The following is a 14,365-nucleotide window of genomic DNA, read 5'->3' as shown; positions in this document are numbered from 1 at the left end:
CGGGACCACAAGCATTTGACATAGGAAAGCTTTCAAAATTAATGTGGCATGGGTTTAGACCAGAAACTATAAAGCACAGCTGCCCTGATCATCTTACACTATTAAGAGAAAAAGGAAAGATGTCTGTTGGAGTATTGCTCCTTCTCATCACTCAGAGGAAGCAGGCTGCGCTGACGATCCTCCCCTCCTACTCAGCACAGAAGACAGCAACCCCTCCAGTTAAGCCAACAGTCAAGAGCAAGCAACCAGGAAACCATTTCCAAACAAGAAGCTAGCTACTCACAGATCTTTCTGTCCACATTTTCCACTGATCATACCCCTGATACACCTACTCCCTACTTCCTGTGCAAGTCAAAAGCCCTACCAGGTGAAGATGCTTACGTAGTGCTTGCTTTGCTATCTTCCTTAAGATCCTCTTGTTCACTAGAAGGGGTTTAAACACATGGTAGGAGCACTCATTCAAACGTACAGACTTTATACAAAGTCCATTTGCTGGAGCAGAAGCTGGGACTGAACCCTCCTTCAGACCAGGCAGGTGTTCAAGGTGCAAGGCCGAGCTCTCCCTGCCTCCCACACAAATGTTGGGCTGGAAAAGCTAAAGCTGGTCTGCAGTCTGTCTGGGCACACTCCCAGCAATGGAAGTGTTTGAACAGCAAAGGCAAAAGGCCTGTCTCCATCTCCGAATAAGCTAACCACCTAATAGTGGGAGGATGCTGCCTTCTCTTAAGCAGACTTGGTGGTGGACCTCAGCCGTAAGGTAAATCCTGTGCTCTGGGCTTGCCTTATTGGGTACAGTGAGGGATGGAGCCAGGCTGCAGAGGTTTGGGACCTCTTCTGCCACAGCTTCATCCAAACTCTTAAACACTGACCTCCTTTCCTAGCAGCAGCCATGCTGGGCACACGCCACACCAGAAGCAAGAGTTATAACAGTACAACATGGAAGGTATCACAATCAGCCCATGCTTCTGACGTGAGACAGCTCCTGACCAGGAGGACTTGATGAGGATCTCAGTTTTGTATTCACTCACTGAAGACCGTGGTCTAAATACTGCAAGCTGCTCAATGGTGAACACAGCGCTCCTACGAAGGCCAGCTCAGCCACACTCGGGAGGTGCGTTTTCCAGGCATTTTGGGAGCTGCACAGGGTAGGTAACACAGGACATCTGTACTCAGAAGTACTGAGAGGACTATGCATTGAGTTAGACCTTATGGGGGCACTACCAGGTTACAGAGATGGCAGGAAGAGAGCGGTGAGCCCTAACTGAGAGCAAATCCCATTTATTCCCTTTCACAGGTTCCCTCTAAGCTGTCCAGTGCCACACATGAGATAGGTGCTTCACTAATCAAAGCAGCAGCCCAGCTTCCTGGTTTCCTTAGGCCAGAGGTTTTCATCTGGAGCAAACTGCAGCTGGAGTGCATAGGCAGAGAGGAAGCAGCATGTGGCCCTCAGGGGCAATCTGCATTGGATGCAAGACAGTCATCAGCAAGGTCTCTGCCTCCCAAACCTCAAGAAAGATGCAATTGCATCATGTGAAATCCCATTAAACACATTCCCTTGCTTTCCTTTGCATTGACAGAAAGGAGGGAGGAACTGGCAGGGTCCCTGCTCCCAGCTGCACATACCTAATCCAGCTGAAATTTTCCATCCTGATTCCCGGAAATATTTGCTGTGGAAAAAGCCAAGCCTTTTGCTGTTTCCAACGCCAAAGATGCTTCCTCTGCATCATCCATTTTCTACCAGCTGTTTGAGCTCATGACCAGAATCAGACCAGGAGCAATACTGGAGAGCTGCAGGACCCTGACTCCCTTTGCCGCAAAGCAAGGTTAGGTCCCTTGATGGAGCACAGGCTACCTCCACCATCTCAGGTACTTTGGCCTTGCCCTCCCTCTTCTCCACACTGATCAACTTCTGCCTTTCTCTCTTGGGTACCTCTTCCAGCCCCCAAGCATCTGCCAAACTGCTCTGAGTTTCCCAGCAAAGCCCCAGCCTGTCTCCAGCTCAGAAATACGCTTCCCTTGCCCTGCCTATAAGCACACCAGCACAGGGGAGCATCACCTCACCCTCGAACAGTCAGAATTGCACAGCAGGACCTGCCCTTTTCCTCAGCAGCAACATACGCTACTGTAGGCACTTGGGTAAACCAGGTGCTATCACAAGCAAAATTGTCTTTGAACTGGGTCCCTCAGCCCTGCTTGGTTTCAACATAGATGACAGCAATACATTCCTGGTCTGTATAACAGGGACAAGGGATGTAGTCACCTTGTAACTTGGGCTACAAGCAGCTGGCAGAGCAAACGTAAGGGTAGACAGACCCTCAGGAGGTGGGGGCTCTTTTCTCAACATTGCCACTTGCCCAATGAAAGGGCTTACAGAGAAATCAGCTCCTTTCTCAGGGCTTCTCTTTCCTCCTCTCTTTTGTTGGCATTTCTCACCTGTTTAGCCATCCTTGAGCCAGGACCTGGTTCTCACAGGAAGGAAGATCTCCAGTGACTGCAGAGTGCTGTCTGCCCAGCACTTTCCACAACAAGATGGCACAAAAGAGAAAACATCTGCTCCTCAGGCACCGATATATGCAACCCAGCATACGTAGAGCTCTCTCTGGCACACAGACTAGGTGTCCACAGCCTGGTGATGTTAGGTTCCTAGATTCTCTAGGAAATAGCACCAATTACTTTGGATAAGGAACTGGAGCTGCTCGGGAAGGGCACACGCTGCTGCAGCTCTGCTAGGAAGTAGTGACCTCCCAGCAGCAAAACAAAGTAAGCAACCACTGTTCTCACCTTGTCAGCTCAGTGCTCAGGACAGCAAGGCCTTAATACCTAACAAGGCAAGCAAAGACGACATGACAGGCAAACTCTTGCCTGCGTGATCCAAAACCCAGGAAAACAGACCAGTTCCCCTTTCTCCCAGCTATTCACCCTCGTTTGCTAGATGAAACTAAATGCCAAGTCATATTTTCCAGCCCTGCAAACATTTTCCCTAGCTAACCAAAACCAAATAACTGTATGAATTATTTTTCTCCACCCCCTTACTCCTGAAGGCCCACTCCACAGCTCCTCATCAGGCCTGGTGCTAATTAGAGCAGACTGAAGTTTCACTACATCTGTGCAAAATGGCAGGAGTGGACAGACACATGACATGAGCTGTTGTGAAACCTCCAGGTCCCAAAGAACTGACCCATATGAAGCTGACTTCTTCAGCCACTTTTTAGAGGAACTGCATGATATTTATCTTCCCATGAAGCTTACTGAAAAAAAAATAATAATAAGAGTAGCTTACAAAAAAATAACTTCAAACGTTGAGGGGGAGTGAGTTATTTTGTTTGAAGGCTTTTCATTAATAATCCCCTTAATTACAGGTTTTATTTGTTTGTAAATGTTCCCTTTCACTCAGTCATTTGATGGCATCCTTGGCAGTGACAGCCCATAATTCTTCATAGCATGTGTGTTATGTCTGCTGCTTGAAGCAGACCTAATTAAAGCAAGACTTGTGGTTGAGGCTCTAGCATTTAGTTCAGTGTACAAAAAGGAAAGCAGGGCATCAATCTTCAAATAAGAGTATTGCTATTAGCATGGTAGCTCACCAAGACACAGAAAAATCCTAAAAGATTAAGTCACCTATTTTGCAAAGTACTTACTCTAATCTTCCTGGAACCACCCTGGAAAATGCATGTCACCCTCTTGAATACTGGAATCAAACTCTGATCCCAAGACCTTTCTGTCCGTTCAGATCTGCTGCCTTATCCACTCTTCCATCAAAGAGTCCTAAGCACTGAAACAACTAAATTCATGCTGGGAAGTAAATATTACAGTACCTCTAAAAGAGGCAGATAAACAGGGTAATAAATAGAGCTGATTTCACGGTGATTAAAATGGAAAAGAGAAGTATGCAGTGCTTCTGGGAATCATATCTGAAGCTCTTTGCATCATATCACTATTTTCATAGAGGGGCAACGTGTGCCTTTCTAGCTGGATCCCGTTGACCTCACTGTGATCCACTGAAACTAGTGAACTGCACCTTACACACTAGTCACTTTGGTGCTTGGACTCTCTCTGGACTTCCAAAACCACAGTGGAAGTTTCATGGTGCAGACAAGGCTGGACACTGTAGGACTTTGGATCAGCTCCTGAAGTCCCTCGTGATCTCTTGGCTTGGCCATCTCGGAGGCTTCTGGAGAACAGCATCAGGACCACAGAGTAATATTCTCAGGAAAAAAAATGAGTAGGAGGTCTGGCAAGTAAGTTTTCACTCTCGCTGCGATTCACAAGGAAGCCAGACAAGGAATGTCTCCATCAGCAGACAAATGGGCTAGGTTTAATGGCATCTTTAGTGGTGACATATTTCTTTACTAACTGCCAGTTAGTTACTGGAAAAACCTCCACACAGAACAAGAGTGACTTCTAGCGCAGTTCAGGGATATGGCAAGAGTTATTGCTTGGCATTATCCCTACATGTGTTTGACTTCATCAGCCTGTGATGCCTAATGCAAGACTTGGTCTGAACAGCAAAGTACCTGTAAAAGCCCTGGGGACATCGCTGTCCTGGTGAAAGCCAAAGCCTAGTTATGTTCCATCTTACAGACATGGAAAGCCAGGGCATCCGAGGTAACTTCATGACAAGACAGCACACACAAGGCTGCTTGTGGCAGCAGTAAACTGGATTTCTTAATTCAAGGGCTAATTCAGCCTCTGCAAAGAGCAGTCTTTTCAATTGCGGTAATAGATACACCACAGCCTGGGTTTCCTTACTTACCAGTTTAAGGGTTGAGTGCTGCCCTCTCCCTGCCTGATAATCCTGAATAAGGCTGAAGCATCTCCTCTCCAGCCCACTCGCTGACCCTTCAGACCTGCACTGGCACCACAGGCAGGAACTGAAAGCAGCCTGGCACCTCCTGCACTCCATGATCACAAGCTGCCTGGCAAATGACAACTTCACCAGGAAGGCTACTTACACCACACTCCTTCCACAACCAAAGTCCTCCACAGTTCCCTGTGCTAGAGGAGAGCATAAATGTTTTCTGAAATACAAATGAGAATTAGTCACAGAATCATAGAATGGTTTGAGTTGGAAGTGACCTTAAAGATCATCCCCCCTGCCATGGGCAGGGATATCTTCCACTAAACCAGGTTACTCAAAGCTCCATTCAACCTAGCCTTGAACACTTCCAGGGATGGGGCATCCACAGCTTCCCCCAGAAACCTGTTCCAGTGTCTCACCACCCCCACAGAACCACCTCTGGCACAAAGACACCACCTCTAGCTCAGGAAGCCTCCCAGCCACAACTGCTGGAGATTTGGAGAGTATCTGGGAAAAGTGTTGCTATGTACAAGCTTTACTTTCATGCCCTCTCCAGACCTCTATTCCTGGACCATGGTAGGAACAAGATGCCAAGTCAGGTTGATCTGCGATCTGACCCAGCAGAGCCATTCTTATGTTCTTTAATGTAGAAGCGTTTCTGCTTTCTCCCGTTATTGTTTCACGCTAATTTTGCTTTGCTGAGTCTGACTAATGGAATTCATACACAGCCTTTGCAAGTTAATACTTCAGTCTAGCCCTGCCCAGGCTGTGATCCGCAAAGCTTCCATCAATATTCCGCTGCTGGTACCCAGACAGGACTGTGTTACCAGCTCACCAGGAAACCAGGGGACACCAAGTATTCCTGGCTGTTGGAGCACTGCTCCTCTCTGGCTGCTGGGACACACACAGGCCCTTCTGCAGCAGAGGCATTTCATCAGGGACTTTTCAGTCACTTTCTTAACTGTGTGATCAGATTGGTTTCATATATACATCAAGTGTTACACAGGGTCCTGCTTCTAACTCTTGCCCGATGGCAATCTTGGGAGAAGTTAGACATACAATGGCAACCTGGTTGGCCTAAAACCTTACAAGAATCATGACAAGTCGCGTCATCCCCTGCACCACCTTTGAGTCCATTCTCTCTGCCTGCATGCTTACAGTCTTACACCATCTTCAACCAATGGAAAGTAAAACCAAACCCCCAGTATGCTTCTGCCTAAGGTGTTTTTTATATAAAACAGCACACAGAGAGGAACAGAAGAGGATACAATTGAGGATCACAGGGGGAAAAAAATGAACTGGTTAATACAGTTCCTATTTGGTGTTGCCTTCGTGCGACCGTGATGTCAGCTGAAAACTGCTGGCAAATGAAACCAAGAGGGATGCATCTCAGCTGAACAGCATATATTCACTGGGAAACAGAACACATAAGTTGACCGTAACTGTGTGTGACTGTCTCGTTTGTACATGATAAAATTCCTTGCCATGCACGTAGCAGCCTTTTAAGAATCACAGTCCATGATGTCACCCTGGAGGCATGGTGCCAGATGTCCTCCTTGTGGCTGTGCTTTTAACAAATAGAGGCCTCAAAACAACTGGATAGAAAAAAAAAAATATATATGTCATGCTCATTCACTGGAGGTGAAACCCTGGGTGCACGGATGTCAGCTTCACTTCTTCAAGCCTGGATTTCACAGGGATGTTATCACATCACACTCATCTAGAGATCTAATGCAGCCAGTCAGAATCTCTCTCCAATCACTCGACAGAGAAGATCGCTGCAGAGGGCAAGGCACAGCAGAAACCTACTCTAGATGCTCCAAATTGCCCTGGCCAAGAACCTTTCCCCACACAGGCCTGAAGTACTTTGGGTACCTGGATATAAGTGATGGGAAAGTTTGATCAGGTTCTGATACAGGAGCATTCAAAGTATGGCAGCAATTTCTGGGATGTTCATAGCTAGAAATCTGAAAACAGAAGGAAAAACACAAAGCACTGAGCCTTCAGCACGCTGGTCTCTTCAGCCAAATTATATTGTATCACCCAGCTGATCAGAATGACTGGATGGGGCTTTGTACTTTAAGTGCTCCCTGATGCAAATATACCTCCACATATCTTCTCTCCTCATCAAAAACATTCTTTGAATAAGTTGGTTTGAATGCAGGGAAGAGACACCTTTTTAGGTGCGTAAGAGTTTAGGAATATTTCACTAAACCATCAGAGCACATAGAGACCTCATTAAAAATGAAAAAAATCATAGGAAAGAGTTATTCCAGATGAGTCTTAAGTTTCATATTTCTCAAGATGTTTCGCTGTAACATTTTTCAAGGGAAAAGTTCCAAATTTAGAGCCCGAATGGCTTCATTTAAAACAATGTTTCTTTCTTCTACAGATTTTTTTTTTTTTTCCAAGCTCAGCCATTGAAGCTGAACTGAAATGAAAGAAGTATTTCACGTCCTCAACAGGTCCAATAACACACTTTTTTCCTTTTTTATCTGAGGTGTGATTTCTACCCCCTCAGATTCCAAGTGGGAAAAGAATTACAGCTCATCTTTTGTCATGCCTATTAAAAAAATTCTTCCCTACCCAGACACAGTGAAATGAAAAAAGTTTTTACTAGGTGTGTTCTACCTCTATCTCCCAAACAGAAAACAGAGTGTCTCCTACTTTCTAATTCAAGTGCCTAAGCTGCATGACTTCACCTGGAGCAGTGGAGCATGTTTGGCTTGGGGAGCAAAGCAAGTTTAGAGATTTAAGGTGATGGCTAGCAAGTGGCTAGTTTGGTTTAGACAAATGCCGTAGCATTCCCCACGGCCTTGTTGAGTTCTTTGCTCCCAGGAAGCCTCCACCAATTCTTGCAAGACAGACTTGAAGCTTTTCCTGCAATGGTAATAAGTAATGGCATTGCATCCCACACCCAGCATTAAGTACTTGCTGTATGTTCCAGGCTGCTGCCAAGGCCACGACTCAGTTTTTCCTGCATCTTCAGTTCTTGGGCAAAGTGACATTTCTAATCTGTACATAATGTTCAGCTTAATCTCTGGCAGTTTATGGACTTTAACACAGAGGCGATTCTCATCGCCACTGGAAGGACTGAATCTCCCTTCATTCCCTGGGAAAGGAAAAACTGTCAAGGCAGACACTCTAGTCTAGCTTTCTTTTTGTAACACAAGGATAAGCAAGCACCTCTAGAACTGCCTTGCAGTGATGACAACCAAGTCCCTGGAGACATGGGTTTTATTTCTAGCTCTGACACAGATACCCAGTGTGAATTTCTGCAGATTCTTGAAGATCTGTCTCTGTCTGAATCAACTCTTTAAAGTCCAAGTAGCCATCACATTAAAGCTGTGAGTAAAATACAATGCTACTCTGTGGTTGAGAGAAAGTCAGAACCACATCCCGAAATTATCTGTATCTCAGTCCTGAACAAAACAAGCATCTTGTCTCTTTCTGTTTTCTAATGCCAAATTTCCTTCCAAAACAAAGGTTCCTAACCCTTCGTACCACTCAAACTTGTGAATGCTTTATCATAGAGTTAGGGAGAAGAAGCTGCCTCTCACCATGGCCAAGATTTAACCCAGCTAACCACAGGCACTAAGCTCCACTCCCAGTTTGCTCAAGCTCTTTACATGGTTAACGAAGGAGACAGACAACATTGTAAGGCAGTTCAGATGTTGATATAGCTGAGTCACCCCCTTTCTGTAACCTGAACACCCTGGAGACTACTAAGCATGACCATAAAGAAAATAATTACCACGATCTTAGGGGCCAAGGCCAACTTTTTTTTCCATCAATCACTGGAAGGCCATGCTAAGCAGACAGTAAGCTCACAGGGGTTGGCTCACTGCTGCGTTTTATTAAAGACCTGAATATAAGCCGAAGTGCAAGGATATTTCTATGCCTGAAGCCTCAGCCAGAGCCAACGCAGCTAAAGTTTCCATGGAAAGCTTTAGCTTGAGGGAGGGGAGCAGGGTGGAGGTAATAGTATCAGTCACTTATTTAGTGACAAATTCCTGCCTGGCATTGCCTCCTCAAAGCATGAGCCAGCTGCAGTCACTCCTACCAGCCTTCAACATCACCAACCAACTGAAGCGTCCCTATTCATATTTGAGCAATACTTCTTTTAGCTAGCAGATGCAGCCCTGGGATTCTCTTTGAAGACAAGATATGCCTAGTGGGATTTGGCTCGTTAATGCCCATCCCTTTCACTGGGTATCCAAATACCAACTCAAAGGACAGGACAAATATCCTTCCAATACATCTAGGAAAATTAACAAGCAAGCAGACCACTCTTATTTCATGGAGATGAGAAAAGAAAGAAAAGGACTGTGGCAAGAACACCACTCTTACTATCGGGACATATGGTAGAAAGGGCTATCGATACCTACACCTTCACAATTAGTGTTGCAACAATAGGGTGGTTAGTTCTCAGCACTTCACACCAGCAAGAAAACCACAATCTTTTCCTTTCCAGGCACCGCTTAAACTGCTTATGTCCTAAGAGCACAAGAACTTCAAGGATTGCCTGACACTCACAGCCAGGTCCTTCAAATGCTCTGTGCAAGTAAGACCACCATTACCTGATGTTTCTCATCAATAGTTATGGAGAGAAGAGAATATCTGATCTGACTCTGTGCTCCCTATTGTCTGAGGCTGAGCTTCCAGCCCATGAAATATCATGGATTCAGACTGGTGCCATGTTCTGGCATTGACCGTGTGCCAGAACATGTTTCATGTCTGGCCCAGCAGAAAGGTTCAGATCAATCTTCATAGCTTCAGGCTTGGTGTTTCCGGATTGTGGGTCTCCACACGTGTTCACTCCACCTGGGATCTTGTACTGCTCCCTCAAATCTCAGTGGTACAAACAGCACCCACCTCACTCCCTTCACTTGCCCAGGGGCCACAGCAGAAGCTCATGTGCTTACCGCATGCTATACAGTCTCATTTCTGATAGTCAGTTCTGTGCAGACCGAGGAATCGCTTTCCTCTCAGACCTGTCCTATCTTTAAGAAACCCAGATTTTAACCACTCATGCCAGTAGCACAAACACAACACAGCCTGTTCCACTGAGTATGATTTTTCTAGTGTCTAAGTGTTCAGACAAATGATTGAATGGGTCCTGTCCAGCATCACACATGAATCTTAAAATCAAGCCATTTTAGAGTGTCCTACACCGGTTAATACATGCTTTAAGGTGTTTAAAATAGGCCATACTGCAACAAATCCCCACCACTACCTAAAGACCCAAAGGAAATACCCTTTCTGGTTTACTACCAAATATACATCTGATGAAAGATTAGCATGGTCCCACTGAAAGCTAGCAGAGCTGAGAAAGCTTTTCCAAGCACCCACTTAGAGAATTGCTGCCGTTTCTTGTCAAGCTGCAAGACAGTCCTGCAGTCAAACTGATGGGTAACTCAGTCCTCTTTCTGCTGTCACCCCTGTGTCGGGGATGGCAGCTGACAGCAGGAACAGAAGAGAACAGAAGTCACTAAGGTAACTCAAGTGTCTGATGCAGACACACGCATCTATCGCTTCAGGTCAGCCATCTGTCTTTTCAGAGAAGCCCTGGAGTCTCATCTCCTTTATGCACAACAGCCTACAGGATGGCTGGAAAAGATTCTGGAGTAAAGGTGGTATCTGGTGTGAGTAAGGGTGAAAGTATTTTGGCTAGGACTTAGTGGGTATGCAGAGCCGTGGGAGTTGATTCATGAAGTGCTTCCCTTCCCCAGAAGTTCCCCACCTTGCAAAGAGCAAACAGCTGGCACTCAGGAGCAGTAACTCAGTGGCCAGGCATTTGGCAGGAGGGTTTATGGCGCAAGTGCCAAGACTCGAGCTGCGTGTCAGCCAGAGCGCCTTTTCAGAGCAACTCTGATGGAGCGATACCAGGAACAAAACAGTTTCCTGAAACTACTGCAAAGGAATATAGAAAATTCATCCAGCCCTCGATCCAAGGGGGTGAAAATGCAGGGATCACGTTTTCTCTCCAGTTCCAAATAAAATCCCCAATATAGATACATTGAATGGTCCAGAGGAACAAATCCAGCAGCAGCTGGGCCTGAGAGATCGCAACCATTAGAAAACTAAAGTGCAAACTGAGCTACAGCAGCACAGGATTTATTTTTCCCTGACATCATGGGCTACCGTAACTGTACATACCTTCAGCATAAGACTGGAAACGATCTTTCTCAAGCATGCTGATGCTTGTCCTGACCTTACCCCTGCTAGAGAATGCGTATGCAAGGGAGAAGCTCAACGTGCTCTACGTACAGCCTAGATCTTGATAGCTGGAAAACTCACAGCAAGGCCATCCCATCTGCCTGAACTTCAGCCTAGGCAGTTTCCTCTTGCATAGACACCTTGAGGATGAGCATATCCATATTTTAATCAGACTCTGAGCAATGTTCAACACCACTTATGTTTAGAATCAGCACAGGGAACAATAACAACACCCCACACAATCAACATTGTCAACTTTTGCAATATCTAATATTTTATTCAAGATACTGCTCTGGCAGTGATCTTGTGAGAAAGAACAGTTTAGAAGTTACAGTTCAGTAAGGCCTTGGGAAAGAGAACGAACAAGCCCTAAAAGATTTAGAAAGAGATGATGTAGAAAAAGGAATTTTGTTTTAATGTTTTAGTCTTTGAGGTTCTGACTTAGGGTTTCTAAACCACTAGGGACAAACAATACTTACTTAAGACCTTGTCTGATTTGAAAAGTATCAAAGGCAATGTCAAAGTATCAGGAGTCAGCTTTTATCGTTCCTAAGAGGAAACTTTAAGACTAGGAAGCAAAAAAATTTGCTCCCTTATCCCGAGGGAATCAACCCACTAAACATCAATAACTGTATAGAGCAAATGATGAAGCTGTGAAACCAAGCAGTTTGAATTGGGAATGATACATGACACACACTACTTGGCACAGTTTGAAATGTACCGAATTCTCAAAGTCTAGTCAAAAACAGACAAGTCATAAGTGCAATGTTCTCTCACTTGCCTTTTGGAAGGAAAGGCGTATCCACTGCTCTATATAAAGAAACAAGACTTTTGCAAAACGAGAGTTTACATTGATGCACAAATACTAAGTTCCATTCTTCTGAGCCACTGGCAAAAGGAATAACCTTCCATGCCCAAATTAACATTTCCCCTACTGTGCACTCTTACAGTCCAGTACACAAATGGGAAAGCCACAGACTCACGGTCAAAACCAGAACCCACAGATTTATCCGTGGAAATTCCATGTGCCGTCACCATGAAATTATCTGGGAGCCAATTAATCTTTGGCATACTGTACTCCTGCAGGACTCTCTCTTATACAGAGTGAATGAGGCTGCTCAGCTCTGGTGCACAAAAGATGGGTCTAAAAAAAGGAGCGGTAGCACGCTTTCCTAAGCCATGAAGCTATGAACTATTGAGGCAATCTTCCTTCCTAGCATTCTGGCAAAGCAAGTGCAAGAGCAATCACAGATGTGTCCTGAGCACAAGACGCTCCTGCGACTGGCACTACTCTTAGCCAAAATATTACTAATACAAGTGTGTGGAGCAACCACAAGCCTTTGTTGGTATCGGTTCCTGGGTGGGCAGATGCTGGAGGAAACATTTGTCTACATCTATGCAGGGTGGAAAGAGCAATAAAAATGATGTAAAAGCAGGGAAGATCAAACAGGAGTAAAAGTATTTGGATTATTCATTGCTTCTATTTTTTCCTTCCATTCATAGTCAAGCTGCTAAAACCAGAAGAATAACAAAGCATTTATGTATAAAATAGTTAAAATGCCATTATAACCATTGCCAGAAAAAGTACAGCAGACTGATCTAAATGAAGCATCCTAGGGAATCTGTGGCTGGTTGACAGACCAGAGAGGGGATGGAGGTGGAGTCCTCCCTTCTCCTTATCTTGTGATTAGGAAGTCCATGTGACATGGGAGACCTCTGAAACGCAAACTCCTCCTTCACCTAAGATAAAACTAAACTTCAAGCTGGATCTTTTGTGTCCCAGAAGGGCTGCTCACACACCTGATAGTCTGGTCTAGGCCTCTTTCTACAGCTCCTGGTCCTATACAATATAAAAATCCGTAAGTAGCTATCAGAAAAAGATTTGGAAGCTCCCATACCCCAGGATTATATTTAACTAGTAGGTTAAAAAGAGCAGCAGCACCTTCTTTCATAATTATATTCAGCTAAAACCAAAGTCTATAGTCTCAAAATGTCTAAGTGATCTATTCGTTTTAGCTGTTACAGGAAGAATTTATTTCAGTTCAGTCACCAGACAAAACTTCTCCACCAGTCATTTACACTACCTGTTCCTCATGACCAACAGCTTTACTCATAGTCATAAGCCAGTTGATGGTTTATTGGTTCCCAATATGAACATACATAGGACCATTAAAATAAAACTCTTCGCCCTGCCCCAATTATTTCCTCTGCTGTTCTTAGCCCACAGAAAGGGCTAGAAAAAAGCAAGCTTGTCAGTGCATTCATCATAGTATCAGTGAAATTGTTAGGAAATGGGCCTAATAAGACTGCCATAATAATTGGCAATCAAGATTAGGGGTAGGTGGTTTCATTCTTTCTTCTGAAGCCGCGAGGCAGGTATCTCACAGTAGGCTGGTGTTGCAAGGTTATCAGTTTCTCTTCAGTCTGAGGGCTAGAGCTTCCCAGTGCTCCAGAAGCAAAGCAGATTGTGCACCTAGAGCCAAACACCACACACTAATGGATTTTTCCACGTGCTGAAATCCAAGACAGTTTGAAAGGGCTGTTAGGACTCCTAGAAATAAGAAGCTCCATTACCTGCATTGGAAAACTTTGCTCTGTGCTCTGCAGTACAGTCCTGCCCACGACTGTAGGACACTTAAGGTCATGAATGAAAAACATCAGTGCACATTTCTGTTTGATTCTGTGAGGAAAAAACAGCAATGTTTAAAGCAGGTTTGTGATAACAGTATCACACGATCCCTGTCACAACCTTACCAGGGCAGAGTACTTCCCACGGGGTAAGGTGTACAGAATATATTCATCATATGAATAGCCTGACAGAAGGATTGCCACAGCTCAGTGGTTGCAAAACTACTCTTCCGTGTGTGTCTCCAAGTTAAGAGTGCCTCATGTTGTAAGTGGGTTGAAGTTTTAAGTGGTAGCAGATGTTGGCAGTATGCACCAGACCTTTGTTTCATGGATTCCCAGATAACTGCTGCTTTTGTGCTAGTCCTTCTCTAGTAATAACAATAATTAAGTGCCATTTATGTAAGGTCTTTCATTCAACAGTCCCAAAGTGCTCAATAAATTTAACAAACTATTAATATTAAACAGATTTATTGCTTCACATTTTTAAAGAGGCTGCATACGACTCAACTAATCCTCCACATTCCTGCAAATGGTAGGTACCATAATTACCTTCGGTTTGCAGGCAGAGAAGCACAATTAGGGCATGCCAAAGGGCACTGTGCACTCTGCTAATAACAAAGGGATTTAAACAGAGTCCCTGGCTCTTAACTCTGTTCCCATTGTGAGCAGAAAAACACTCTGCCTCCAGAAATTCACATGCACTGATAACTTCAGTGTTTT

General features: G+C 44.8%; 1 protein-coding gene across 1 annotated transcript in view; it reads right to left on the bottom strand.

The window, feature by feature from the left end:
• The window catches only part of LOC308068733 (uncharacterized protein), a 79,588-nt gene that overhangs the window by 45,116 nt on the left and 20,107 nt on the right, over window positions 1-14,365 (bottom strand). Inside the window, exon 3 of the mRNA XM_080399872.1 lies at window positions 13,592-13,697. Within this exon, the coding sequence (XP_080255998.1) occupies window positions 13,592-13,697 (106 nt within the window). The remainder of the gene's footprint in view (window positions 1-13,591; window positions 13,698-14,365) is intronic.

Source organism: Falco punctatus (assembly GCF_963210335.1).
Source record: "Falco punctatus genome assembly, chromosome: 8".
NCBI lineage: Eukaryota > Metazoa > Chordata > Aves > Falconiformes > Falconidae > Falco > Falco punctatus.
Note: the sequence above shows the minus strand (reverse complement) of the source record. Positions and strands in the feature narration are given on the sequence as shown.